Genomic DNA, 27,869 nt, shown 5'->3' with positions numbered 1-27,869 from the left:
AGGGAGCGGCCGGGTCTCCTCTGGGCAGGGATGGGAATTCCCAAATGCGCTTTTCCCTGCCCCATCCCCGTGTGCAGCCTGGAGCGCCCCGGGGTGCCCGGGGCTGAGCGGGCCCTGGCACCCGGATCCCCTGAGCCGCCGGCAGATGCTCCCCGCGGGACGGCGGCTCTGCCGCTCCGGCCGCCGGTGCCGCTGCTCGGGGAACGCAGGCACTGACTTCCAGACAAAGCCCCAGCAACGAGCTGCGGCAATCTCCAGGGATAATGGCATTCCCTGCTCTGCTGCCTCCGTGTCCCTGTTCCCGTGCCCTTCTGTGTCCCTGTTCCCTCCGTGTCCCTATTCTATTCCCTCCCAGTCCCTCTTCCTGCGCCGCTCCATGTCCCTGTTCCACCTTCTCCGTTCCCCTCGTCCCTCCATGTCCCTGTTCCACCGCCTGTGTCCGCGCTCCGTCCCCTCCACATCCTTGCTCCACCCTCTCCCTGTCCCTGTCCCCGTGTTCCCCCTGTCCCCGTGTCCCTCTGTGTCCCTGTCCCCGTGTCCCATTCCCAGCCGCGCTGCTGTCACTCCGCTGGCGGAGCAGGTCCCCTCCTTCCTCCCGCTCCTCCCCACTGTCCCCGCGGGGTGCCTCTCCCGTGTCCCTTCCGAGCTCCAGTCCCCAGCAATTCCCGGTGCCAGCCGGCAGCGGGGACCAGGACCCGCTGTCCCCGGTGCCAGCCAGGGCTCTGCACCCCCTCCCGGCAGTGACACCGGAGAGCAAAACCCCAAAACCCCTCTGGGCACCGCCGGTGGGATCGGGGACGGGGTGCCGGAGAGGGAAGCGGGCCCTGAGCCCCGAGAGGAGCGGGTCTGCCCCAGCCACGGCCCGGTCTGCACGGGCTTCTCCCGGTTCCGCCCTCTGAACAGCCCGGGGACACCGAGAGGGAGACGGGATGGGATGGAGGCTGCATGGGAATGGGGATGAAGCTGGGGAATGGGATTGGGAATGGAAACGGAGATGGGATGGAAGTGGAGGAGGAGATGGGATGGAGATAAAGGCAGAGACGGAGAAGAAGCAGAGATGAAAGCAGAGAAAGAAAGAAAAAATGCTACACAGATGGAGATGGAGATGGAGATGGAGACTTGGGACACCCACGAATACGGAGGCAAAAATAAAGATGGAAGGAGATATGAAGATGCAGATGAAAATGGAGAGGGATGTAAAGGTGAAGGTGACGATCTGCTCAGCTGGATCCCTGCGCCCGGCAAACTCCCCGCCGAGCCGTGGGGAACACCTCTCCCGGCCGAGCTGCTGCCGTGAGCGCCTTTCCTGGGACACGCCCTCCCTTTGGGACACCGGAGCTCTGCGCTCCCCTCCGCAGCCCCCGGTGTCCGCGACACGCCCTGATCCTGCCCGGGACAGTGGGGACCGGGTCCTTCATTCCTTCTTGCCTTCCTTGCCTTCCTTGCCTTCCTTGCCTTCCTTGCCTTCCTTTCCTCCTCTCCTCCTTTCCTCCTTCTCTCCTCTCCTCCTCCTCTCCCCTCCCTTTCCCCGCTCCCGGCTCCAGCTGTGGTGGCCGGCGCTGGCAGCAGGGGACACTCGGGTCGCCGCCAGCCCCAGGGGTGTGCTGGCATTCCCGGCCCCCGGCCGCTCCGGGGGGAGCGTCCCCAGCTGTCCCCGGGTGCTCAGCAGCCTCAGAGTCCCTGCAAAGGCTCCTCCCTGAGGAGCAGGGAGCGGTCACAGGGGCACAAATGCAGCTGCTGGATCCTCCCTCCACCTCTCCGGAGCTCTGTCCCCACCTCTCCATGTCCCCAAATCTGTCTCCACCTCTGCCTTTGCACCTCTCCAACCTCCCTGATGACACCTCCACACCTCTCCAGCTCTCCGTTTCCCGCTCTCCCTCATCTCCTCACACCTTCACCTCTCCACCTTTCCATGTCTCCATGATTCGGTCTCCACCTCTCCATCTCTCCATGTTAGCTTTTCTCCATTTCTGCCTTTTCACCTCTCTGTGTCCTGACGTCTCCATGTCTCCCCCCTCCAGATCGTCACCTCTCCGAGTCCCAACACCTGTCCCCCGTCTCCTCCTCATCTCCTCCTCTCTTCTCTCCATTTCACCGCCTCTCCATCTGCGCCTCTCCCGTGCCCTCTTCTCCACCTCCCGACTCCATCTCTCCGCGTCTCCAGCTCTCCATTTCCCCATCTCTCATCATCTCTGCCCTCCACGTGTCCATCTCTCTTCCCACCTCCCCACGTCCTCCCCGCTCCACCTCTCCCCGTTCCCCCTGTCCCTGTCCCCCGCTCTCCTCCCGCCTTTCCCCGTCCCGGTTCCGGTGCCGGGGGCCGCAGCAGCCACCGCGCCCGAGCCGCGCCGGGGACGCAGCGCGCTGCGCCCGCCGCCGCCGCCTCCCCCGGTCCCGCGGGGCTCCCCCGGCCCCTCCGAGCTCCGGGCGGCTCCGGGGGCTCCTCCCGCCGCCGGGGCAGCGCGGGGCCGGCCCGGGAGCGGCGAGGAGCCGGCCGGGGCCGTGCGCACCGGAGCTCGGCGCGCCCGGTCCCGGCGCGCACGGCCCCGGGGGCGGCCCCGCCGCTCCGGGGCCGGCCCGGAGCCCCCCGCGCCGCCCCCCGCCCGGGCCCGGGGACAAGGGGCCAGGGGCGGCTCCGGCCCTCCCCGCCCGGTGCCGAGCCCCGCGCCCCGCTGCCCGCGGCCGCGTTACGCACGGGGCTCGCCCGCCCCGGGGGCTCCACCGGGGCTCCCCCGGGGCCGCGGCGGAGCGGGGGGGTCCCGGGCGGCCGGCGCGGAGCGGGGAGGTCCCAGCGCCGGCTGCCAGCGCTCCCCGCGCCGCCGGCAGCCCGAGCCCCACGCCGGGGTGCGGGACAGCCGGGGCGCCCCGCGGGCGGCGGGGGGGCGGCGCGGCGGCTCCCGGGGGCCGGGGCCGGGCCCGGGCCCCGCAGGGCCGTGGTTAATATGTAATTCGGAGCATATGGTATTTTCCAAAGGCGGGCAGTAGTGCGGAGCCCGGGGGCCGGGGCCGGGGTGCAAATAACGCTGGATGACTCGCGGGGCCGGGCGCGGAGGGCCACGGTGATGGGCTCCTCGCTGGCTAATATTTGCTCTTCAAATATTTTACTTGAAACGTTTACAACGTTGGGTTTTTTTTAATCTTCCAAGAAGGGGCCATCTGTGCCGGTGCCTCGCCTGGAGCACACCGGGGAGTCCCCGCCGGGGCCCAGCCGCCACCCCGGGGGCCGCCTTCTATTTGTTCAGCACCCAAAATAAATTAGATCGATGTAATAAAAGCGAAGGTGGATTTATGATTGAACCCCATATGGCCCTGTTTGCTTTGCGGGAGAGACGCGGGAGCGAAGCCCCTCGGGGGGCTCCGGCGGGGGATCCCCGGGGATGCTCCGGGGCGCGGGGACGCGGCGGAGCCGTGCTGTCCGCCGGCCGCAGGTGCTGAAACACCGGCGCTCAGCCGGCACCGGCTCCGTGCCCGGCCGGGGGGCCCCGAGCGCCGCCGAGTCCCGCCGGAGCCCCCCGGGCCGGGCGGGTGCTGGGCGCGGTCACTTCGGGCCGCCCCTTCCTCCCCGTGCTCCTCTCCCTCCTGCCGTGACATCACGGCCCCGCCGCCGGCACTGAGCGCCCGCCCGGCTCCCGGGACGGTCCGGTCCGGCTCCCCTGAGGCTCCGCAGGTAGCTCCTTGCGCCGCCCCGGGCACCGCCGCTCTGCCGAGCGCCTTTCCGTGCTGCGAAAGCCGCAGAGGCGCCGCGGGCGTCGGTGTTGAGCGGGCCCTACCCTGGAGAGGCGCCGGGGTCCCGGGAGGCACCGGCCCCGCCGCTCCCCGCTGCCTCCTTGTCCCTGAGCACGGGCACCGAGCTCCTCCCGGGCCCGGGGCTCCTCGGCACCACCCAAGGCGCACCGAGGGCTCGCAGCTCGGCTCTCCCGGTGCTCCCGGTTCCCCGCGGGGAAAAGTCGCTGTGTGGCTGCGGGCACACGCAGGGAGCGCTGGGGGGCTGCGCGGCCGCCGAGGGGACTCGCGTCCCGTTCGTCCCTTCCCTCCTCCCCGGAGCAGCCTCCGCGCACCGCCCCGGGGCGATCCGCCCCTCCCCGAGCGCAGGGAGGCGGGATGCGCCTCGGCTTTTGCCGCTCACCCGCGGGAAACCTGCGGGCTTGTCCCCGTTGTTGGATCGATTTCGCTTTTCCCGAATTTCACCGAGGGTCGGCGGCGCCAAACTCCCTCAGGCTGCGCAGGGAAGAGCGCGGTGGGATCTGGGGACTGTGGCTGGGGAAGCGCCACACCGGCGGTGTCGGGAGGGTTTTAGGATGTTCCAGGTGAAACCCTGCGTGAACGGGGGGCTCTGGCAGGGCCGTGAGGGGAGCAGCAGCCGCCAGGCTCGGTGGCACCTCTGTGGCTCCGCTGCTGCTCAGGCAGGAGAGGCACTGGCACCAGTGTCCCTGTGGGAATCCTGCCGGGAAATCCATGGAGCCAGGCTGGGAAAGCTGGAAGTGCCAGCCTGGAGACAGAAAAGCTGCAGGGAGAGCTCAGAGCCTTTCCAGTGCCTGAAGGGGCTCCAGGAGAGCTGCAGAGGGACTGGGAACAAGGATGGAGGGACAGGACCCAGGGAATGGCTCCCACTGCCAGAGGGCAGCCAGGGATGGGAGATTGGGAATGAGGAATTCCTGGCTGGGAGGGCGGTGGGCGTGGGGGAACCCTCCACTCCCCGTGGATCCCGGCACTCAGCTGGGCTGGGGTGGGCGTGGGGACGCCCCTGCCCCCCGAGGGGTGTCCCGGGAGCTCTGCGGGCGCCGGGACGCGCCTCAGCCACGCTGGCTCCGTTCCGTGCCGGTGGTGCAGGCAGCACCGGCAGAATTCCCGGTGTATCCCGAGCCTCTCCAGAGCCCTGTGACCTCCTTTCCTGGTCTTTATCCGCTGTGCCTGGAGCACAGGGACTTCCCAAGTTGCCCTCAAGCGTTTCCATCCTCTGCTCCAGGATTCCTGCTCTCGTCCCTTCTCCTCGCAGCAGGGTCGTGGCTGAGCCCTGGACACCGGCGCTGATTTATCCGGCCCTGCACTTTTCCCCGTGTCCCACTGGGAATTCCCAGGCACCCACAGCCCCCGAAGCCTCTCCACGATGCAACACCGAGGTGAGGAACGCGGCGGCTCCGGGCGCGGGGTCCCGGTGATTCCGGTGGGACTCGGGGACGTGCCGTGCCACCATCCCCTGCTCCGGCACACGGGCGTCCTCCCCGACACCGATTCACCCGCGGCTCCGCAGGGCGTCCCGCTCCCCGGGGACATCCAGCCCCGCAGCCTGTCACCCCCTGCCCTTCCCAAATTCTCCCCGTGCTCTCCCAGGGGATGTTTTCCCTGCTTCCCGGGGCCGGCGCTCCCATTCCCTGCCTGCACCCTCCCCAGCATCGCGCCCGCCGTCCCTCCAAACCCCAGCTCCCCTGGCCAGCCCTGTCCCGCTCCCCAGGGCCCAGCGGGGTGAACCAGCTCGGGGGGCTCTTCCTGAACGGCCGCCCCCTCCCCACGTGCAAGAGGCAGAGAATCATCGCGCTGGCGGCGAGCGGCGCCCGCAGCTCTGACATCTCCCGCAGCCTCAAGGTGCGCCCGGCCCGGGGCTGGGGTCTCCTTCCCCTCCCGAACCCTCCCCGCGCTGAAGTTCCGCCCGCAGGTCTCCAACGGCTGCGTCAGCAAAATCCTGGCCCGCTACTACCGGACGGGGGCCGTGGGGCCCAAGGCTGCGGGCGGCAGCAAGCCCCGCACGGCCACGCCGGCCGTGGTGGCCAGGATCGCGCGGCTGAAGCTGGAGCAGCCCGGGCTCTTCGCCTGGGAGATCCGCCGGCAGCTGCACGCCGAGGGAACCTGCGCCAGCAGCGCCATCCCCAGCGTGAGTCCTCCGCGGAGCCCCGGGGCTGCGGGAATGGCCGGGCCGGGCAGGGCAGGGGGGCCCGCCCCACGGCCGGGGGGCGAAAGGGATCGGGAGAGTGGGAATGGTGCCCCGGGACAGTGGGAATGGTGCCCGGGAAGGGCTCGGGACAGTGGGAATGGTGCCCGGGAAGGGCTCGGGACAGTGGGAATGGTGCCCCGGGAAGGGATCGGGACAGTGAGAATGGTGCCCGGGAAGGGATCGGGATAGTGGGAATGGTGCCCCGGGACAGTGGGAATGGTGCCCGGGAAGGGATCGGGATAGTGGGAATGGTGCCCCGGGACAGTGGGAATGGTGCCCGGGAAGGGATCGGGACAGTGGGAATGGTGCCCGGGAAGGGATCGGGACAGTGGGAATGGTGCCCCGGGACAGTGGGAATGGTGCCCGGGAAGGGCTCGGAGTGACGGGAAGGGTTCGGCTCCCTGGGAAGGACTCGGGGATGGGAAGGATCCGCCGGGAAGGGCCCGGTGCTCGGTGAGACGCGGAGCTGGAGCGGCTGGGGAGGGGAAGGCAGATCGCTCCTTCCCGGCGGAAGCGGAGCCCCGACCGCCAGCCCCGAGCCCGGCTGCTCCTCGGGCCTCGGGCCGCCGCGGTGGCTCCGTGACAAGTGTCCCCTGGGCGGGGAGGGCTGCGCTTCCCACCCTGCGACGCCCCGTTAGTTCTGTCCGTCCCCGGGATGCCGGGGTCCCGGATCACAAACAGGGAGCAGACGGGCTCGGCCCCGGGCCGGAGAATCCCTGGCTCCGGAGAGATCCCGGAGACAGCTCCACCTCCATTCCTGTCCCCCGCAGCCCCGGGGCTCCCGTCCCCTCCCGGCACATCCCTCTCCCCTGCCCAGGTCTCCTCCATCAACCGCGTGCTCAGGACCCTGCCCAGCGACCTCCGGCTGGCGGCCGAGCCTCGGGACCCGCGGCCACCGGGTGAGCCTGGCCCCAAAGCCCGGAGCCCTCCTGGCCCTTCCCGGCCCCTGCGGGGAGCCGCCAGCCCCGGCACCGGCTCCAGCCCCTGTCCTGCCGTCCCCGCAGCGTCCCCCGCGGCCCCGGGCGGCGCTCCGGGCCGGCGGCTCCGGGCGGGCCCCGGGCGCGGCAGCGGCGGCAGGAGCCGCACCGTGCTGTCCCGGCAGCAGGCGGAGGCGCTGGAGGAAGGTGCGCTCCCCGCGGGATGCCGGCTCCGGGCGGGGCGGAGCGGGGCTGCTCCCGGGGGGATGTCCCGGGATTCCCGGGATTGGGGCTCTCGGGATGGGCTCTGCCCCTCTGGGTGACCCGGCCATCGCTGCGGGGCCCCAAACCACCCCAGAGCACCCCAAACCACCCCAGAGCACCCCAAACCACCCCACGGAGCCCCAAACCGCCCCACAGAGCCCCAAACCACCCCAGAGCACCCCAAACCACCCCGGAACGCCCCAAGCCACCCCAGAGCGCCCCAAACCACCCCAGAGCGCCCCAAACCACTCCAGAGCGCCCCAGAGCACCCCAGAGCACCCCAAACCACCCCAGAACACCCCAGAGCGCCCCAAACACCCCGGAACGCCCCAGTTCGCTGGCCCCGCGGCCTGGCTGCAGACACGTCCCGGCATCTCCTGCCCGGGTGCCGGGGCTGGCTGGCCCGACCCGGCCGGACCGGACCCAGCCCGGCCCGGTGCCCTTGCAGAGTTCCGGAGGGGGCAGTACCCGGACAGCCGCACCCGGCAGAGCCTGGCCGCGGCCACGCAGCTCCCCGACAGCACCGTCAGGGTAAGAGGGGCCCCCTCGCCCCGAACGGCCGCGTCCCGCTGGCCGGAGCGGCCCGGAGGGGCCCGGAGGGGCCGCGGGACCGGGGCCGCCGGGCCAGGGGACAGCGAGCCCCCGGGGACAGCTCCAAAGCTCCAAAGCGTGGCACCGGGACGGGCTCCGGGTGGTGGCAGTGACTCCCCAGGGCTGGCTTTGTCCGGGCTCGCGGCTCTCTCCATGGCACATTTCATGGCACATTTCATGGCACATTTCATGGCACACCTGGCACACGCCCCTCACACGTTCCTCGCAGCAGCTCCAGAGCCACATCCCTGTGCCCCTGCCCAGCCTCTGGGTGTCCAGGCCGTGCCAGCAGCGAGCCCCCCGTGCCAGGGCAGCGCTGCCTGGGCACCCCGCGGCACGGCAGAGCACACGGTGTGCTCCCCCCATGAGGTGGGGAAGGTGCGGGATCAAAGCCTTCCTCTGCCCAGGACCGTGCCCGTTCCCGGCATGGAGCCACTTGTCCCTGTCCAGGTCCACGCTTGGGATCAAGACCGTTCCGATGCCCAGAACAAAAGCCTTTGCTCTGCCGTGCCCATGCGTGGGACCAGGACACGGGCATTCTTTTGCCCACGCCCGTGCCCGGTGCATGCGTGGGACCAGGACACGGGCGTTCTTTTGCCCACGCCCGTGCCCGGTGCATGCGTGGGACCAGGACACGGGCGTTCTTTTGCCCACGCCCGTGCCCGGTGCATGCGTGGGACCAGGACACGGGCGTTCTTTTGCCCACGCCCGCGCCCGTGCCCGGGGTGGAGCCCCCTTCTCTGCCCGTGTCCCACCCGTGTCCCGGGGCTCGGAGCTGTGCCGGGGGGCGCGGGGGTGGGACGGGCGGGGGGCGGCCTCAGTCCCGCCCTCTCCGCAGGTCTGGTTCTCGAACCGCCGAGCCAAGTGGCGCCGGGAGAGCAAGCGGCAGCTGGAGGCTGGCGGCGCAGGTGACAGCCCGGGCACCCAGGGGACGGGACGCGGGACCCAGGGGCGCCCCGGGGAGGGAGCGCGGCTGACGTTTGGCGCCGGGACACCGGGGGTCGCTTCCCAGAGCCCCGCTGGGAGCTGGGGAGAGGACACGGCCGCTCCCGGTGCGCCCCGGTGAACCGGGGCTGGGGCCCGCGCGGTGCCCGAGCCAGGACCTTGTCCCGCCCGTGCCCTGCAGGCTCCTGGTGCGACTGGATCCCGGCCGCCGTCGGTCCCGCCGCCGCAGCCGCCGCACGGGTAGGACGCGGCCGCTCCGGGGTGCTGGGGACACCCCAAGCAGCTCGGGCAGCCCCCGCAGCCCGCGCTGCCGTGGGGAGCCCTGTCCGGAGCGCCCCGACCCTTGCCGGTCCCCGCGGTCCGGAGCAGCCCCGGGACGCCCGGGACATGTCCCTCTCTGGTCCCCACGCAGCCCCTCCCGGACGCGGCCGCGGGCTCGGGGCAGCCCCTGCACGGCCTCGCCGCCCACCCGCGCCCCCCGGCCCCGCTGCACCTCTGCGCCTCCGGGCCCTGCGCCTGGGACGACGCTTGCTGCGGTACGAGGGGCCGGCCCGGCCGCGGGAGCTGCCCGCGGGGGAGGGACCCCCGCGCTCCGGGGCTGGCGGTCCCTGGGTGTCCCCTCCCAGGGCCCGGCGGGCCGTGCCTGAGCCCCGTGTCCGTCCCGCAGGTCTGGCTCCCGGCGGGACCCCCGCTCCAGCGCCCTGGCAGCCCCTGGAGAGCCCCCCCTTCGCCCTGCTGCCCCCCGGGCTCACCCCGCTGCCAGCCTGGGGCCCGCAGCCCCGCTGAGCCCCCGGTGCCAGCCCCACGGCCCGGGCTGTCCCGGCCCTGGGGGGCCCTGCAGGACGGGGGGGCTCCGAGCCGGGAATTGCGGATATCCCTGCAGGGCGGGCTGCGGAGGCAGCAGGGCCGGGCCAGCCCGCGGCAGGTCCCTAAACGGCCTCCAGACGCTGATGGATCACGGAATCCAGGATCCCTGACCCGTTCCGGGAGGGTCCCCACGCTCCAGCCCCTTCCCAGAGCCAGGACAGCTCCTGGGAGCCGCGACCCCGCTGGAGCAGAGGGAACGTCCCGGATCCCACCCGGGACCCAGGGCACAGCGGGGGCAGTGGGGTCGGGGTCCCGGCAGCCTCAGAGACACGAGCTGGTGACAGAGGGGACACCCCTGGGTGGCCGCAGCAGCTCAGGGTGGCACCTCCCGTACCTGCGCGTCCCTCGGGGCTCGGGGCTGCTCCGTTCCCGGGCCGCTCGGTTATTAAAGCGCTTTTCCCACTCCGCCCTGGCTCCTCCCGGGCTCCTCCCGAACCGGGCCAGCCCCGCTCGTTCTCCCGCCCGGCCCTCCTGGCCCTGCCCGGCGGCGGAACGGCGCAGAGCCCGCGGTGTGGGAGCACGAACGGCGTTATTTCAATGCACACCGCGGTGTGGGAGCACGAACAGCGTTATTTCGACAAAGAACGGACTGCGGCTCGGGGCGGCAGGGGAGGGGCGGCAGGGACGGAGCGGGCCGGGCCGCGCTCTGCAGCCGGAGCTGCGCCCGCCGGGCTGCGCTCAGCCCAGCTGGTCCCTCAGGAACTGCAGGAAATCCCTGAGCAGGTTACAGAACTGCAGCAGGCTCTGGTACGACACCGAGATCACCAGGAGCCGGTCCGGGGCCGGTGCCGGGGTTGGCACTGGATGCTCGGGCCCCAGGGGGGTGGCTGGCTCGGGTGATGGCTCTGGCACCAGCTCTGGCGTTGGCTCTGGCACTGGCTTCGGCTCTGGCATTGGCACTGGTGCTGGCTCTGGTGTTGGCTTCGTCGCCGGTTCTGTCGTTGCCTCTGGCACTGTCTCTCCTGTCGGCTCTGGCACTGGCACTGGGGTCGGTTCCGGCACCGGCACCGGCTCCGGGCTTGGCTGTGGCGCTGACGTCGGCTCTGGCGTTGGTTTTGTTACCGGCTCCGGCCCTGGAGTCGGCTCTGGCGTCATCTCTGTCACTGGCACCCGCTCTGGCACTGGCTCTAGCACGGGCACCAGCTCTGGTGTCGGCCCTGGCGCTGGCCTTGGCTTTGTCCCTGGCTCTTGTTCCGGCCCTGGCGTCGTGGTCTGCGCCGAAGCCATGGTGACCTCTGGCTTAGGGGTCGGGGCGCAGTTCGGCTCCGGTGCTGAACCGGTGATGTCAGCTGGGCTCAGGCCCGTCTGGATGAGGATCCAGTTGTAGAAGTGCTGAGTGGAGGTGTAGATCCCGGGGCGCCTGGCTCTGTCACAGCCTCTTCCCCAGCTGTTCAACCCCACCAGCCAGTAGTAGTCAGCTCTGTTGTCCTTGCAGACGAGGGGATTCCCGCTGTCCCCCTGTGCCAGGAGAGATGGCTCAGGGACTGTGGGGGCTGCCGACAGCCCCGGGCTGGCTCCTCTCCCCCAGTCCCTGCCAGGTCCTCATTCAGGGTCAGGGGCTCTCCCATCTCTGCACATGGGTCCCAGATGTGCAGAAGACAGATGTTCCAGGGTCACACCTGCACTTTGGGTCTGCTGAGGGCACTGGATGGGCTTTGTGGGCAGGAACAGGCCTTGGGGACAAGGGGACATAGGACAGGGACCCGCGGGTGGGGAGGGGAGGGGTGGAGAGGGCACAGAGTGGGCTGTGGGGGGGCTCCTACCTGGCAGGTGTCGATGCCGCCCTGCGGGTACCCAGCACACAGGTTGTCAGCATGAACAGCCCCCCCGTACCACCGGCTGCTGTTGCAGATCTCCGTGTGGATGAGGTGGACCTTGGACTCCCGCAGAACCATGCCTGATCCCAGAACCGTGGGAATGAGCTGCCAGCAGCTCAGTACCCATCCCCTCCCCTTCCCGGGCCTGTCCCTGCCCCTTCCCCATGCAGCGATGTGCCCAGCTGTGTCCCTGCCCCTTCCCCACGCAGCGATGTTCCCAGCTGTGTCCCTGCCCCTTCCCCACGCAGCGATGTGCCCAGCTGTGTCCCTGCCCCTTCCCCACGCAGCGATGTGCCCAGCTGTGTCCCTGCCCCTTCCCCAGGCAGCAATGTGCCCAGCTGTGTCCCTGTCCCTGCCCCTTCCCCACGAGGCAATGCTGCCCAGCTGTGTCCCTGCCCCTTCCCCAGGCAGCAATGTGCCCAGCTGTGTCCCTGCCCCTTCCCCACGAGGCAATGCTGCCCAGCTGTGTCCCTGCTGTTGGCCTGGGGAGGAGCCAGACCCATCTCTCCTGAGGCTTCACAGGGCCAGCAGGAATGGTTTGGGTGAGCAGGGACCTTACAGCTCATTCCGTTCCATGCCCCATCTTGGCAGGGACTCCTTCCCCAGCCTGGGCTGCTCCGAGCCCGGCCCCGCTGACGTCCTGCAGCTGGACCCTGTCTGTGCCCAGTCCGTGTCCCTGTCTGTGCCCAGTTCGTGTCCCTGTCTGTGCCCAGTCCGTGTCCCTGGGGTGCCCAGTCCATGTCCCCGGGGTGCCCAGTCCGTGTCCCCGGGGTGCCTGGTCTGTATCCTTGTCTGTGCCCAGTCTGTGTCCCTGTCTGTGCCCAGTCCATGTCCCCAGGGTGCCCAGTCTGTATCCTCGGAGTGCCCAGCTCACCCTCGGAGTACACATCCCATTGGGAGCTCACCTCTGGCAAAGTTCCAGCCGGCGATGTAGCAGGATTTCAGCTCCAAGACCCTGATGGAGGCGTCGGGCACGCAGCCCAGCTGGATGTAGTCACTGCACTCCACGGGCCGGTCCAGCTCCACCAGGGCGATGTCATTCCTGGCTGTGGCAGGCACGTAGTGCTGGTGCACCAGGAGCCTCTGGATGTGTCTCACCTCAGCCTCGGGGCCCGGCTGGCTCAGATCCGAAACCCCCATCACCACTTCCCACCTGGAGATGCCCCTGGGGAGCAGATGGACAGAGGGGTGACAGAGAGAAAGATGGACAGAGGGGTGACAGGGAGCAGATGGACAGAGGGGTGACAGGGAGCAGATGACAGAGGGGTGACAGGGAGCAGATGGACAGAGGGGTGACAGGGAGCAGATGACAGAGGGGTGACAGGGAGCAGATGGACAGAGGGGTGACAGAGAGAAAGATGGACAGAGGGGTGACAGGGAGCAGATGGACAGAGGGGTGACAGGGAGCAGAGCCACGGGCTGCAGCAGCCCAGCATTTCCCGGCCTTCTGCTTCCCAAGGCGGGCAGGGAAGTGGCACGTGGTGCTGTGAGCTGGGCACCTGCCCTGCCCCAGGGACATCTCTGTCCCTGCTGTTTCTTACCCGGCCCTGGCGAAGCAGTGTGCGACCGTGAGCACCCACTGGGAGCTGAGGAGGACACCCGAGCACATGTGCCACGTGCCGTTCTCCCAGGTGGCCTGGATGCTGACAATGCCGGGCCAGGCCCCTGGCTGGACACCCGTGCCAGCCACAACACGGGACAGGTCAGCAGCAGAAGTCACGGAGTCGTAGTCGAGAACTGAAGAGCTGTGGTCGGAAGCCAAGGGCCGGAGCCCGCAGGTGCCTCTGGAAGCACAGAGCCATCACTGCCCTGCTCGGGGACAGCAGGGACAGGGACCCCGAGGGGCTCCTCTGTGCCCAGGCTGTGCCAGGGAAGCCCCCGAGTGTCCCCGAGCCCCCCTGACCTGCAGGTGTCCCAGGTGGCCCACACGGGCCCGGCCAGGGCCAGCAGGACGAGCAGCCCCAGCAAAGCCATCGCTGCAGGTGGCAGAGGCGGAGCAGAACTGTCACCTCTGGTGCCACCCGCGGCCCTGGCAGTGCCCACGGTGCCACCAGGCTGGGCTGATGTCACAGACGGTCGGTTCCATGGGTCGGGGCAGCTCGGTGTCACAGAGTGGAATGTGGAATGGTCTGGGGGCAGCACCCAGAGCACCAGCATGGGGTCAGACCCGCCCGGCACCGGGCTGGGCATGAGCAGCTGGAGCAGCCCTGGGAGAAGGATTTGGGGGTGCTGGGGGTGAGAGCTCAGAGCCCTGGCAGGGCCTGGAGGGGCTCCAGGAGAGCTGCAGAGGGACTGGGGACAAGGATGGAGGGACAGGACCCAGGGAATGGCTCCCACTGCCAGAGGGCAGCCATGGATGGGAGATTGGGAATGAGGAATTCCTGGCTGGGCTGGGATTGCCAGAGCAGCTGGGGCTGCCCCTGGATCCCTGGCAGTGCCCAAGGCCAGGCTGGACACTGGGGCTGGAGCAGCCTGGGGCAGTGGGAGGTGTCCCTGCCCAAGGAATAATTCAGTAACCAGTAGAAGACAGAACGCTAATTAATGAAAGAGGTTTTAATGTCATTTAGAAGCAATGAACATTGATTTCTTTGTCGGCTCAGAATGCACAAACGGGTGACAAAGTTTTGTCCCGGGCTCTCTGTGGAGCCCCTGGGCAGGGACAGAGCAGGGCCGGGCTGACGGACGCTGGAGCAGCTCGAGTTCCGTTCCTCCCGGCGGCTCCGGGCGATTCCGGCCGCACCGGGAGCACCCCCGGCTCCCTCCCGCGGGGGACAGGGGGACCGGGCCCGGCTGAGGCGGCGCTGCCCGGGCTGGCTCGGACAGAGCCGAGGGCGCTGCGGCTGCTCCCCATCGTTACCGGGGGGTGTGGAGCGCCGGGATGCTCCTCCGGGCCGTCCCCAGAGGGGACACCCGCTTGGAGAGGGGCTGCAGGGGCTGGGGGGACCGCGGCCGCCGTGGGGACGGCACGGGAGGGGCCGCGACACCGCTCGGGCCTCTCCGGGACACCGCTCGGCCCGCTCCGGGACACCGCTCATTGCTCCGGGACACGCTCGGCCCGCTCCGGGACACCGCTCATCGCTCCGGGACACCGCTTATCGCTCCGGGACACCACTCAGCCCGCTCCGGGACACCGCTCATCGCTCCGGGACACCGCTCATCGCTCCGGGACACCGCTCATCGCTCCGGGACACCGCTCGGCCCGCTCCGGGACACCGCTCATTGCTCCGGGACACCGCTCGGCGCTCCGGGACACCGCTCGGTCCGCTCCGGGACACCGCTTATCGCTCCGGGACACCGCTCGGCGCTCCGGGACACCGCTCGGCGCTCCGGGACACCGCTCGGCCCGCTCCGCGCTCCCGGCGGAGACACCCTCGGGGTCACCTCCCTGCCGGGGCTCTGGCCCGCCCGCCGCGACCCCCGCGGATGGCGGGCACTGAGGGCGACACGGGAGGACACGGGGGGACACGGGGGGACACGAGGAACACGGGGGGACACGGGGGGACACGGGGGACACGGGGGGACACGGGGAACACGGGGGGGCACGGGGGGACACGGGGGGACACGGGGGGACACGGGGAACACGGGGGAACACGGGGGGACACGGGGGGACACGGGGAACACGGGGGGACACGGGGGGACACGGGGGGAAACGGGGGGAAACGGGGAGAACACAAGGGGACACAGGAGGACATGAGGGGACACAGGAGGACACGGGGGGCCACGGGAGGACACGGGGGGCCACGGGGCACTCCAGGGGACACGTGGGGCCACGGGGGGACACGAGGGGACACACGAAGGTACAGGGCCACCCGGCTGTCACCACTCTGCGGTGCGGGGCCGAAGGCCACGCCCCCACTCTGGCCACGCCCTCATTACTGACCACGCCCCTTGGGGACACGGCTGTCCATCGGCGCCCAGGCCACGCCCCGCGCCAACAGACCACGCCCCCGCCGCCAGGCCACGCCCCCAGGGCCCGGGCCACGCCCCCGCCACCCGGCCACGCCCCCAGGGCCCGGGCCACGCCCCCAGGTCCCGGTCACGCCCCCAGGGCCCGGGACACGCCCCCGCCGCGCGGGAGACCCCGCCCACACCCGAGCGGCGCGCGCACGGCTCCGCCCCGCCGTGTCCCCCCGTGTCCCCCGGTATCCCCCCGTGTCCCCCGTGTCCCTCCGTATTCTTCCCGTGTCACTCCGTGTCCCCCCGTGTCCCCCGGTATCCCCCCGTGTCCCCCGTGTCCCTCCGTATTCTTCCCGTGTCACTCCGTGTCCCCCCGTGTCCCCCGGTATCCCCCCGTGTCCCCCGTGTCCCTCCGTATTCTTCCCGTGTCCCCCCGTGTCCCCCCGTGTCCCCCGTGTCCTCCCGTGGGCCACGCCCACAAACCGCCTTACGAGGGGCGTGAACCGCCCCCGGTAACGGATCCGTTTGCCCCGCCCCCGCGGCGGCTTCCGGCGGAAGTGGCGGCGCGGCGGAACCGGCCGGAGGTGAGGGGGGCCCGGGCACCGGGGGTGAGGATGGCGGGTACCGGGGGTGAGGATGGCGGGTACCGGGGGGTGAGGGCTGCGGGTACCGGCGGTGAGGATGGCGGGTACCGGGGGTGAGGATGGCGGGTACCGGGGGTGAGGATGGCGGGTACCGGGGGGTGAGGATGGCGGGTACCGGGGGTGAGGATGGCGGGTACCGGGGGGTGAGGATGGCGGGTACCGGGCGTGAGGATGGCGGATACCGGGGGTGAGGATGGCGGATACCGGGGGTGAGGGCTGCGGGTACCGGGGGTGAGGGCTGCGGGTACCGGGGGTGAGGATGGCGGGTACCGGGGGTGAGGATGGCGGGTACCGGGGGGTGAGAATGGCGGGTACCGGGGGTGAGGATGGCGGGTACCGGGGGGTGAGAATGGCGGGTACCGGGCGGTGAGGATGGCGGGTACCGGGGGTGAGGATGGCGGGTACCGGGGGTGAGGATGGAGGGTACCGGGGGTGAGGATGGCGGGTACCGGGGGGTGAGAATGGCGGGTACCGGGGGTGAGGATGGCGGGTACCGGGGGGTGAGGGCTGAGGGTACCGGGGGTGAGGATGGCGGGTACCGGGGGGTGAGAATGGCGGGTACCGGGCGGTGAGGATGGCGGGTACCGGGAGTCCGGAGGGATCCGGGCGGGAGGCAGGATGGTCCCGGGGGGTGCCGGTGAGGGGCCCGGGTGGTGTCCGGGGGTCGCGGTGGCTCTGGTGGTCCCGAGGCGGTGACAGTGGAGGGCCCAGGGCGGTCCGGGAGGTGCCGGGGGTTGGAATGGTGTCCGGGGTCAGGATGAGGGATCAGGATGGGGGTCCTGCACGGGGGTCCAGAGGGGTGTCCCGGGGGTCCGGGTCATGTCCTGGCGGGCTCAGGATGGGGGTCTCGAGGGGGTCGGGATGGGAGCCCTGGGCTGGCCGGGATGTGGGTGCCGGGGGGTTCGGGGTGGTGTCTGTGGTGTTTGCTGCCCCTTTGGTGTCCTGGTGGGCCCAGGGCGATGCTCCTGCCCGTGCCAAAGGTGCCTTTTCTCCTTGCCCTGCTTCCCCCCCAGATCCCCCCGCCATGGAGAAGTTCGGGATGAACTTCGGGGGCGGCCCCAGCAGGAAGGAGCTGCTGGAGACCATCGAGACGCAGAAGCAGCAGCTCCTGCGCTTCCAGGCGCGCCTCAAGGACGTGGTCCAGGCCTACAAGAGCCTCCTGAAGGAGAAGGAGGCGCTGGAAGCCAGCCTGAAGGTGCTCTCCGTGTCCCACGACGGGGACCTCGCAGTGCCCCCGCCCGGGGCTGGGGACTCCCCGGACGACCGGAGCTCGGAGCACAGCGAGGACAGCGCGGGGACGGCCGCCGGCGCGGACGCCGCGGCCGGCCTGACCGGCGCCGGGGGGGACGAGGAGGACAAACCCGCGGGCGGCGCTTCCCAGAGAGCCGAGGAGCCGGGCGGCTCGGAGGGCGGCTCGCCGGGCGAGCCCGAGCGGCGCCTGCAGCAGCTGAAGGCGCAGCTGGCCACGCTGACGGGCGCGCTGGCCACGGTGACGCGGGAGAAGTCGCGCATGGAGGCGTCGTACCAGGCGGAGCGGCGGCAGATGAAGCAGGAGCTGGAGGAGGCGGCGGGGCGGGCGCGGGACGAGGCGGAGCGGCGGGACGCCGAGCTGCGGCGGCTGCGGGAGCAGCTGGCCGAGACCCGCGCCCGCCTGGCCGCGCAGCAGCGCGAGCGCGAGAGCGAGCAGGCCGACCACGGGCTGATGCTGCGCGAGCTGCAGGAGCTGCTGCGCGCCGAGCGCGCCGCGCGCCGCGCCGCCGAGCGAGCCCCGGGCCACGAGCAGCACGGCCGGCGGCTGAGCCACGAGCTGGAGGAGCTGCGCAGGGAGCTGCAGGACGCGCGCGAGGAGAGCGGGAGGGCGGACCCGCGGATCCGGGAGCTGCAGGAGGAGATGGCCGCCCTCAAGAACCACTTCCAGCTGCAGCTGGTGCAGGAGATGAAGAAGGTGATTGCTGCCTGGGAATGAGGGTGGTGCGCAGGAGCTGGGGCGAGGTTTGGGGCTGCGGGAGCCAAATCCCCTCTCCCAGTCTCTCGGAGTCCAAAGCGTCCCATCGCGGATTGATGGGATGATAATTCTGGGGAGCAGCTCTGTGTGGGATGTATCCAGGGAGTGGGGCTGGAGTCAAATTCCCCTTCCCAATCCTTCAGATTCCAGGAGGTTCAAAATAAATGGCACAGGGTGCCCAGAGTAACTGGGGCTGCCCCTGGATCCCTGGAATGCCCAAGGCCAGGCTGGACACTGGGGCTGGAGCAGCCTGGGGCAGTGGGAGGTGTCCCTGCATGGCAGTCGTGGAGAGGCTCTGGGGTCCCTTCCCACCCAACCCATTCCACGATTCTAAGCACAAACCCCTGAAAAGCCAGGACAGGGAGGTGTCCAGGCAGGGCTCCTGGGGTGGGGAGGGCCCCGTGTTGGTTCGGAGCACAGGAGGGGCCCCGTGTGACCCCAGGTGAGTCCCCACGTGTCCCCACGTGCCCTAACCCCGCCGTGTCCCCGCAGACAGCCCAGGCCGAGGAGCAGCTGCGGCAGCGCTCGCAGCAGGAGGAGCGGCGCGTGGCCGAGCTGGAGGCCCAGGTGTCCCAGGTGTCCGAGCTGCTGGGCACCTACGAGAAGGCCAAGCAGAGGGACCAGGGCACCATCCAGAGGCTCAAGGACCGCATCGTGCAGCTGGACCTGGAGAACAAGACCTTGGCCATCGCCGCCTCCAGCCGCTCCCTGGGCGAGGTCGCCGTGGAGGAGGCCACCCTGGACGTGGGCGCGCTCAAGGAGAAGATGGAGAAGCTGCAGAAGCTCCTGCAGGCGGCGGCCGGGAAGGGCCCGGCGGGGCCGGAGGCGGAGGAGCCGCGGGAGCCGGAGCAGCCCCCGGGCGGCGGGGACGGCAACGGGGACAAGGCCTCGGGCGGGCACTGCCAGCAGGAGCTGAGGCAGCTCAAGGAGGAGTTCGAGCGCTACAAGGTGAGGGCGCAGCAGGTGCTGAAGAGCAAGGCCACCAAGGACACGGGCCTGGCCAAGGAGCTGGAGGAGGCGCGGGAGCAGCTGGCGGAGCTCCAGGACAAGCACGCGCTGCTGCAGCTGGCCGCGGACGAGACGGAGAAGCGGCACCGGCAGGAGCTGGAGGCCAAGCAGCAGGAGCTGTCGCAGCTGCAGCAGCTGCACCGGCAGGAGCTGGAGCGCTGCCAGCTGCAGTTCCGGGAGCGGGCGCTGCGGCTGGAGGAGGAGATGCACAAGCAGCGGGACCGGGCGCTGGCCGTGCTGGCCGAGAAGGACCGGGAGCTGGAGCAGCTCCGCGCCCCGGCGCCGCCCCACGGCCCCAGGAGCCGGCCCGGGGACGGCGGCCCCGGGGACGCTGCCGGCCCCGGGGACGCTCCCGGCCGGGATTCCTCGGAGATCCTGCCGCAGGCGCTGCAGCCGTGCTCCGGCTCCGAGCCCACCTTCTTCCTGTACGCCGAGCAGCTGGCGCGCAAGGAGGTGGAGATCGCGGCGCTGCGCAAGCACAAGCACCGGCTGGAGGTGCAGCTGCACCAGCTGCGGGGCCGCGCCCTGGCCGAGGAGGACAAGCACCGGGAGGAGGTGGCGGCGCTGCGGGACGAGATCCAGAAGAACTGCCGGGATAAGAGCAGGGAAGGGGCCAACCTGGAGTACCTGAAGAACGTGGTGTACCGGTTCCTGACGCTGCCGGACGCGCGGGGCCGGCAGCAGACGCTCACGGCCATCCTGGCCATCCTGCACTTCAGCCCCGAGGAGAAGCTGAGCATCGCCAAGAGCTCGGCCCACGGCTCCTGGTGGCTCCACGGCAAGAGATGAGGGGTGGATTTTATTCCCTTTTCCCAAAGAGCTCCTTCCCGAGCACTGACCAAAACCTCATCCCAGCCACGCCTGGGTCTCTCCAGGATTTGGGCTCCGTTTGGTTTTTTTGGCACTAATTTGCAGTGGGGTTGTGCCAGCTTTTCCAGCCCCAAAGCCTCCGTGGTGGGAATTTGCTCCGAGTTGGGACTTGATCTGAAAGCCGTGGAATTGAAGATGCCGAGGTTTTCTAAAGATGATTTAAAAACAATCCCTACCTGCCAGGCGTGGCATCAAGTGGAGTTCACTTGGATCTTCAAGCTCCAGCCAGGCTGGTGACTCAGGAGATGAAAGGGAAGGTGGGAAGCACTTTAGGTGGAGCTAAAATAGCACCAGGCCAGGAAGGCTCGGGAAGATGGGGCTCAGAGCAGGAAATCTTGAGCATTTCCCTCTATGGTTCTTTTCCAGAGCCTGATTTAACCAGTGGATGCAGCTCCAGGCTCATCCAGGGGCTCGGGCTCTCCTTCCTTCCCAGGGATCCTCTCTGGGTTATCAGGGGTTCTAGGAAGGAGAAAGGATCTCCCTGTGGATGATTCCCATCCTGAGGGTGTTGTTTTCCTGGCCCGCATTTGGAATTGAATCCTGGCTGCTGAAGCTCAGCCCAGAGACAGGGATAGGTCTGGATTAACACCCAAGAGGTCTTGGAGCCGAGTCAAGAGCAGGTCTGGGAGCAGCTCGTGGTGCTGCACTGCCAGAGAGCCTTGGGAAGGATCGGCCACTCCTGGCACTGCCAGGGACAAGGACAGGGACGTGGAATTTCTCTCCATTCCTCCTTGTCTGTCCTGGTCCCGTCAGCAGCCAACCTCCCTGGATTCTGCTCTGGCCAGTGCAGCCCTCGGTGCCAATTTCTCCTCAATAAAATCCTCAGGGAAAACGTGCTGGGACAGGGCAGAGCCTGTCCCTGCTGGGAGGGGGACACAGCTGGGGGATTTCCCTGCATCCAGGGATGCTCCCACCCGGAGCAGCAGGACCCAGGTGCTGCCCTGAGGGGAGAGTTTGTCCCAGGAATGCTTGAAACGCTGCTGAAGGACAAAGTGCTGGCTCAGCCAGGGGAGAGCCCAGTCCCTGCTCCCAGGTTGGAAGTGTTGAATCAAGGGGTGCCTCTGGAGTGGCAGCGATGGCTCCAACTCTTTCCCTGGAGCCATTCCCACAACTCCAGAGGGAGGTGGAGCCTCGTCCTGCTGTGGCTTCACTGCTCAGGCTGAGGGGATGGATCCCTGTTCTCCCTCTGCTTCTGCAGCATGGAGTGACCTGGGATGGATCCCAGGGGTGGTGGGGACCCAGCAGGGCGGAGGAATGGGATGGGACCCAGCTGGGAGCAGGGGGACAAGGTGGGGCCACAGCTTGGAGCAGGGAATCAGTGTGGGACCCAGCTGGGAGAGGAGGGACAAGGTGGATTCCAGCTCGGAGAGGAGGGACAAGGTGGGACCCGGCTGGGAGGACCCAGATCCGTCCCGGTACCCTCTGTCTGTTCCTGGCAGAGGAAGATGAGGGAGCTGCTGAGGGGGAGCATCTCCAGGGGTGCCCAGCTCCGTGTCACTCACCCTCCTGCAGCTCCCAGTGCCATTCCTTCCTCTGCTCCCCTCCAGCCCCTCTCCCTCCTGCTCCCTTCTTCCCTCAGACCCTCCTCCACATTCCTCCCTCCTTCTTCCCTCTCTCCCTTCAGCCAGTATCCCTGAAATAAAGGTAAAATGTTTGTGGGAACTCTGCTGGCTCCTGGGGGTGGGATGGGCATTGCTTGGGGATTTTTGGTGGATGTTGGAACATCCTTGGGTTAAAATTATCACAAAATTGTTAAATCCCTTGATTTCCTGAGGTTCCTGGCAGTGTGAGAACAGGAATGGTTCATTCCTGCACCTGCAGTCGTGGTGTGGCAGCTGAGTGGATGCAGAGGAGTCTGGCACTGAGAATCCCAGGATGGGCTGGGTGGGAAGGGACCCCAAACCCCCCCCAGTGCCACCCCTGCCCTGGCAGGGACACCTCCCACTGCCCCAGGCTGCTCCAGCCCCAGTGTCCAGCCTGGCCTTGGGCACTGCCAGGGATCCAGGGGCAGCCCCAGCTGCTCTGGCAATCCCAGCCCAGCCAGGAATTCCTCATTCCCAATCTCCCATCCATGGCTGCCCTCTGGCAGTGGGAGCCATTCCCTGGGTCCTGTCCCTCCATCCTTGTCCCCAGTCCCTCTGCAGCTCTCCTGGAGCCCCTCCAGGCCCTGCCAGGGCTCTGAGCTCTCCCTGGATCCTTCTCCTCTCCAGGTGAGCCCCCCCAGCTCTCCCAGCCTGGATCCCTGGGATCTGCGGGGCTCCAGCCCTGCAGCAGCTCTGTGCACTCTGGGCTCTCCAGCAGCACAAGGAGCTCCCGGCTGCTCTCCCAGCGCTGTGCCCTCATTCCCGGTGTGCCCAGGGGCATCCGGGCGCTCGTTTGGGCTCTCCCAGCGCTGTGCCCTCATTCCCGGTGTGCCCAGGGGCATCCGGGCGCTCGTTTGGGCTCTCCCAGCGCTGTGCCCTCATTCCCGGTGTGCCCAGGGGCATCCGGGCGCTCGTTTGGGCTCTCCCACGCCGGAGGCCGATCCCTCCCCGTTCTCGAGGCTGGCACGGCGCCGCCTGCTCCTCTGGGAAGCTCCTGCTGCTCCTCTGGGAAGCTCCAGCCGCCCCGGCCGGGCAGGTTCCTCCGGCTGCGCCGTGGCCGTGTCCCGAGTCCGGGCAGCGGCGGCGGCGGGAGCCGCTCCCAGCTTCTCTCCATCCATCCCGGGCTGCGGCCGGGGAGAGCCGGGCGGGCTCCGGGCTGCGGCCCGGCCATGGCCGAAGCGCAGGGACAGCCGCCGGCTCTCTCGGACGTCCAGGTACAGCGTGCGGGGCGCTCCGGAGGGCCGGGAGCGGCTGGGCTGAGCGCTGCGCTCGCACCCCAGCAAATCCTGCCCGAGGGAGCTCCCCCCGCCGGGGCCTGGGCCGCCGCTTCGGGCACCGGCCCGCACGGAGGGGTGCCAGCCGGGCAGGGCTTTCCCTGGGCCGGAGCGGCTCTTCCCTGCCTCCTGCCCCGCTGCTCCCGGCGGACTCCCGGGCCCGGACCCGCCCGGCTCCGGAGGCGCCCTCGGGAGCCGCTCCCAGCGCGGCCGCGGCTCCTCGGCGCTCCCCAGCCCCGGGTGAGGGGAGCTTGGGAGGCGATCCCAGCGGGAAAACTCGGGCGAAAGGAGCAGGGGAACCCCGCCGCGTGCGGCCACCGCCGAGGGGCTGCAGAGCCGGCCCCGGCCCCTCCAGTCCCCACCCGCGCCCGTTCCTGGGCTCCGGCCAGCGGTGGCCGAGGGACGCAGTCCGGCCGTGCCCGGGGTCCCACATCCCACTCCCGTGGGGGGCTCGGGCCGGCCCCGCTCCCCCCTGCCTCCCGCAGGTCCTGGTGCTGACGGGCGTCACCCTCCCGGCCGCGCTGCTCAGGTGGGTCCTGTCCCCTGTCCCTCGCCCCGGGCTGGCACCTGCGGGTGGCAGCGGCTCTGCCGGGACGGTCATCGCCCGCCCCGTCCCCTGCAGCCTCCTGGGCAGCGGATCCGTCCTCGCTGTCACCTCCTGGCAGGGGCGCTGCTGCCACATCCAGGTGAGTGTCACCGGCCTGTGGCAGTGTCCCTGCTGCCACATCCAGGTGAGTGCCACCGGCCTGTGGCAGTGTCCCTGCTGCCACATCCAGGTGAGTGTCACCGGCCTGTGGCAGTATCACTGCTGCCACATCCAGGTGAGTGCCACCGGCTCCTGGCAATGCTGCCATGTCCAGGTGAGTGTCACCAGCTCCCAGGGACACAGGGCTGGGTCTGGCCCCAGCTAAGCCCGAGTCAAAGCCGAGCTAACACCGGGTTTAAAGCCCCGGGCAGGGAGCAGGAGGTGCAGGATGCCCAACTCGCGGCACTCGCCCCGGCCCCCGGGAGCCGCCTGGCCCAGCCTGGGAAGGGCCGCGGGAGCTGCCGGGGGCTGCTGCCAGCAGAGCTAACGCCGTGCCCTGTCCCCAGCTGCGCCCCCTGTTCCTCCTGGCCCTGGCAGATTTCCTGGGTGCCACGGCGCTGCTGGGCACGGGAACCATCCCGCTGCTGCCGGCCCCCCTCTCCGTGCCCGCCTACGCCGCCTGTCCCTACGGGCGGATGCTGACCACGGTAAGGGGACGCTGCTGGGGACAGCTGGGGCCTGTCTGCGGCTGCAGTGTCCTGGGGACACTGTCCTGGGGTCCCCCCCTCGGGAGGAACCTCTGCCGAGGGTCGGGCTGTGGAGCACGAGGAGGGAATGGACGGGGGAGTGGGGGGTGTCGGGGGCAGAGGGAAGGTGGAAGGGGCCCTGGCGGCGCTGGACACCGCAGGATGCCCGCTCCCCTTCCCTCTGCTCTGCCCCTCTCTCCCAGACCTCCTACGCCGTCTCGTTCCTCATGGTCGCTGTTTACGCGTTCGAGTCGCACCGCACCGTGCTCGGGGGGCGAGCCCGGCCCCCGGCAGCGCTGCAGGTCCGTGCCTCGCCCGGCCACAGCCGGGACAGGACAAGCGAGCAGCGGGGCGATCCGGGGCAGCCCCTTTCCCCGGGAATCCGGGATTTCCCCGGTCCTGGCGGAGCTGCGGCCACCCCTCCAGCCCCGGCTCACGGCGGTTCTCCCGCAGGAGCGGAGCCGCTGCCTGGAGAGCGCCTGGCAGGGAATTCCGTACGTCCTGGCCTGGTAGGAGCCGCCGCCGGCCCGCCCGGAGCTCCCACCCGTTCCTTCCCCAGGCTGGTGCCGGCCCGGGGCTCTCACCCGTTCCTTCCCGAGGCCGGGGCCGGCCCGGGGCTCTCACCCGTCCCTTGCCCAGGCTGGTGCCGGCCCGGGGCTCTCACCCGTCCCTTCCCGGGGCCGGCCGGGGCTCCCACGGGTCCCTTGCCCAGGCTGGTGCCGGCCCGGGGCTCTCACCCGTTCCTTGCCCAGGCTGGTGCCGGCCCGGGGCTCTCACCCGTTCCTTCCCAAGGCTGGTGCCGGCCCGAGGCTCTCACCCGTCCCTTCCCGGGGCCGGCCCGAGGCTCTCACCCGTCCCTTCCCGGGGCCGGCCGGGGCTCCCACCCGTCCCTTGCCCAGGCTGGTGCCGGCCCGGGGCTCCCACCGGCCCTTCCCGGGCCGGCCCGGGGCTCTCACCGTCCCTTGCCCAGGCTGGTGCCGGCCCGGGCTCTCACCCGTCCCTTGCCCAGGCTGGTGCCGGCGCTGACTCTCCTGGCGCAGCTGCTCGCCCGCGGCACCTCCGCCGCCGACATCGCGCCCGTGGTGCCCTGGGCCGGCTCCAACGACACCTTCAGCCTTTACTGCTCCAGGTACGGCCCCTCCGCCCCCGCCCTGCCCGGGGCATCGCTGCCGGGACTCCGGGGAGGCTTTGGGACCTCCAGCACCGCTCTGTCCTTGCAGCTGCCTCCTCCTGATCCACCCGAACCAGGACATCTGCTCCCAGGTGGGCTCTCAGGTGGGGCTCCGGGGCCGCGGGGGTCGCTGGCCCGGCTCCGCTCATTTCCCGCTGCCTCCCAGTCCGGCGGGGGCAAGAACGCGGGGCTGGAGGAGAAAATCATCTTCCTGCTGTACCTGCTGCTGGTGCTCGGCTGCTGCTCGGTGAGGTCGCGGCTCGGGGGAGGCACTGGGGGTCCCCAGCGCGCCGCTGACCCCCGGACCCCCCCAGCTCCTGTACCGGCGGGTGCGGCTCCGGTGCCGGGGGAACGCGGCGCTGCCGCTGCTGAGCCTGGACAGGGACGGCGGCTTCGGGGGCAGGAGCGGCCGCAGCGTCAGCAAAGCCTCGCTGTACTTCCAGCTGGTTTTCCTGCTCTGCTGGACGCCAGGCAAGGCCAGGGGGGTGTCCCAAAGCCCCCAGCCCCACAGGGTCACAGTGAGGGTGTCCCCAGGGTCACAGTGAGGGTGTCCCCAGCTCCCCCAGCCCCACAGGGTCACAGTGAGGGTGTCCCCAGCCCCTCAGGGTCACAGTGAGGGTGTCCCCAGCTTCCCCAGGGTCACAGTGAGGGTGTCCCCAGCCCCTCAGGGTCACAGTGAGGGTGTCCCCAGCTTCCCCAGGGTCACAGTGAGGGTGTCCCCAGCTCCCCCAGCTTCCCCAGGGTCACAGTGAGGGTGTCCCAGCTCCCCAGGGTCACAGTGAGGGTGTCCCCAGCTCCCCCAGCCCCTCAGGGTCACAGTGAGGGTGTCCCCAGCTTCCCCAGGGTCACAGTGAGGGTGTCCCCAGCCCCTCAGGGTCACAGTGAGGGTGTCCCCAGCTTCCCCAGGGTCACAGTGAGGGTGTCCCCAGCTCCCCCAGCTTCCCCAGGGTCACAGTGAGGGTGTCCCAGCTCCCCAGGGTCACAGTGAGGGTGTCCCCAGCTCCCCCAGCCCCTCAGGGTCACAGTGAGGGTGCCCCACCAAGGAATTCCTTCTGTCCCACCCACAGCCTTCCTCCTCACCATCCTCTCCTTCACCAGCATCAGCCCTGCCTCGCTCTTCATCCTCTATGTGTCCACAGTGAGTAAAGCCCCTTTTCCAGGGCTCCCAGGTTGGCCATTTGTCCCCATCGCACGTGGGAGCTGTGGCAGCCCTTGGGGACACACCCTGGGCCCAGCATGGCTCTTCCCACTGGATTTTGGGTTGGGATCTCACCCCTTGGCTCTTCCCAGGGCCTGGGTGTGCTTTAATTGGCCACACCAAGGGGAAAGTCCCTCCGTGTGCTGTGCCAGCCTGCCTGGGCTGTGCCTGCAGGGACCGGGAGCCCTGAGCCGCTGTCCCTGTGTCCCCAGGCCCTGAGCGTGTCCCTGCAGGGCTTCCTGCACAGTCTGGTCTACGGCTGGATGCGGGAGAACTTCCGCCGGGACGTGCTGGCGCGGAGCGCCTCCCTGCAGAGCCCGGAGGGGCTCAAGGCTTTCTACGACGATTCCCTGGGGGCTGCTCCCTGAGCTCCCACCCCATCCCGTTCCCTGGGATCTGCTCCCTGAGCTCCCACCCCATCCCGTTCCCTGGGATCTGCTCCCTGAGCTCCCACCCCATCCCCTTCCCTGGGATCTGCTCCCTGAGCTCCCACCCCATCCCGTTCCATGGGGGCTGCTCCCTGAGCTCCCACCCCATCCCCTTCCCTGGGATCTGCTCCCTGAGCTCCCACCCCATCCCGTTCCATGGGGGCTGCTCCGAGCTCCCACCCCATCCCGTTCCCTGGGATCTGCTCCCTGAGCTCCCACCCCATCCCATTCCCTGGGATCTGCTCCCTGAGCTCCCACCCCATCCCGTTCCCTGGGATCTGCTCCCTGAGCTCCCACCCCATCCCCTTCCCTGGGATCTGCTCCCTGAGCTCCCACCCCATCCCCTTCCCTGGGATCTGCTCCCTGAGCTCCCACCCCATCCCGTTCCCTGGGATCTGCCCAAAGCCCCCCGGGATTTGCACATTCCCAGCAGCTCAGGGAATCCCGGAACGGTTCGGGTGGTCAGGGACCCCAGAGCCCCTCCGGTGCCACCCTGCCCTGGCAGGGACAGCTCCCGCGGCTCCCGGTGTCCCGGCAGGATCCCCTGGGTGCAGCCCCTCGTGCCTGGAGCGGTCTGGGAGGGCACAGGTGGGGCTGGGCAGGTCCCACAGCGCTGGAGGCACCTGCAGCTCCTCCCTGCTGGAGACCCCCAACTTCCACAGATCCACCGGGATGGACTGCGGAATCCTGGAACCACTGAGGCTGGGGTGGCACTGGAGGGGCTTTGGGGTCCCTTCCCACCCAAACCATTCCAGGATTGTGGGATACTGGGCTCGCAGGAGATGGGGTCTGGCCTCCTTGGGGGGAATGCAAAGCTAAAATACATCCCTGAGGGAGAATTCCTGAAGGAGGAAGTTGGGGCTGTTGAGGAACAAGAGACGTGGAGTCCGCTCTCCAGGAGGGATCTCAAAGCCCTGTGGATGTGGCACTTGGGGACTTGGCACTGCTGGGAATGGCTGGACTCGACGGGCTCTGAGGTTTTTCCAAACCAAAAGCTTCTGTGGTTCTGTGATCCCGTGCCTCGGGAAGGGCAGAGGGACACACAGCCACCCACAGGTGCTCTGGAAAACCGGGATGGCCACGAGTGACCAAGAGCAGGGACAACCATTCCCAACCCAATAAACCTCCCCAGCCTCCAAACCAGGACCCAGCGTGCTCCAGGGTTTTTTTAGACTGATTTCCTACTTTC

The 27,869-nt window shown here is 69.5% G+C and overlaps 4 protein-coding genes across 5 annotated transcripts; 3 read left to right on the top strand and 1 right to left on the bottom strand.

The window, feature by feature from the left end:
* The first annotated feature begins 4,101 nt into the window (after positions 1–4,101).
* On the top strand, positions 4,102–6,183 carry PAX4 (paired box 4). Its single transcript, XM_077783098.1, has 3 exons — positions 4,102–4,237; positions 5,453–5,583; positions 5,654–6,183. Exons 1-3 carry the CDS (start codon positions 4,102–4,104, stop codon positions 6,116–6,118), a joined length of 732 nt encoding a protein of 243 aa, XP_077639224.1. The 3' UTR covers positions 6,119–6,183.
* A 4,008-nt stretch (positions 6,184–10,191) lies between these two features.
* Positions 10,192–13,304, bottom strand: LOC110479258 (acrosin). Its single transcript, XM_077783097.1, has 5 exons — positions 13,234–13,304; positions 12,872–13,114; positions 12,218–12,495; positions 11,277–11,410; positions 10,192–10,971 (listed from the first exon to the last, which is right to left on the bottom strand). The coding sequence occupies exons 1-5, from the start codon at positions 13,302–13,304 to the stop codon at positions 10,192–10,194; spliced, it is 1,506 nt and encodes a 501-aa protein (XP_077639223.1).
* A 2,459-nt stretch (positions 13,305–15,763) lies between these two features.
* GCC1 (GRIP and coiled-coil domain containing 1) lies at positions 15,764–21,416 on the top strand. 2 transcript variants are annotated; one of them, XM_021546366.2, is made up of 3 exons: positions 15,764–15,811; positions 16,885–17,816; positions 18,369–21,416. In XM_021546366.2, exons 2-3 carry the CDS (start codon positions 16,896–16,898, stop codon positions 19,671–19,673), a joined length of 2,226 nt encoding a protein of 741 aa, XP_021402041.1. In that variant the 5' UTR covers positions 15,764–15,811; positions 16,885–16,895; the 3' UTR covers positions 19,674–21,416. The 2 variants fall into 2 exon arrangements, with proteins under 2 accessions (XP_021402041.1, XP_077639863.1); XM_077783737.1 differs by lacking the exon at positions 15,764–15,811 and adding an exon at positions 15,830–15,857.
* Positions 21,417–22,506: 1,090 nt separating this feature from the next.
* On the top strand, positions 22,507–26,620 carry LOC116184375 (uncharacterized). Its single transcript, XM_077783170.1, has 12 exons — positions 22,507–22,551; positions 23,097–23,297; positions 23,343–23,432; positions 23,704–23,844; positions 24,045–24,185; positions 24,337–24,392; positions 24,893–25,012; positions 25,104–25,146; positions 25,221–25,301; positions 25,369–25,525; positions 26,122–26,192; positions 26,465–26,620. The coding sequence occupies exons 1-12, from the start codon at positions 22,507–22,509 to the stop codon at positions 26,618–26,620; spliced, it is 1,302 nt and encodes a 433-aa protein (XP_077639296.1).
* The last annotated feature ends 1,249 nt before the right edge of the window (positions 26,621–27,869 follow it).

Source organism: Lonchura striata, chromosome 5 (genome assembly GCF_046129695.1).
Source record: "Lonchura striata isolate bLonStr1 chromosome 5, bLonStr1.mat, whole genome shotgun sequence".
NCBI classification, from domain to species: domain Eukaryota; kingdom Metazoa; phylum Chordata; class Aves; order Passeriformes; family Estrildidae; genus Lonchura; species Lonchura striata.
The sequence above is the reverse complement of the archived record's forward strand: the minus strand, read 5'-3'. Positions and strand labels throughout refer to the sequence as shown.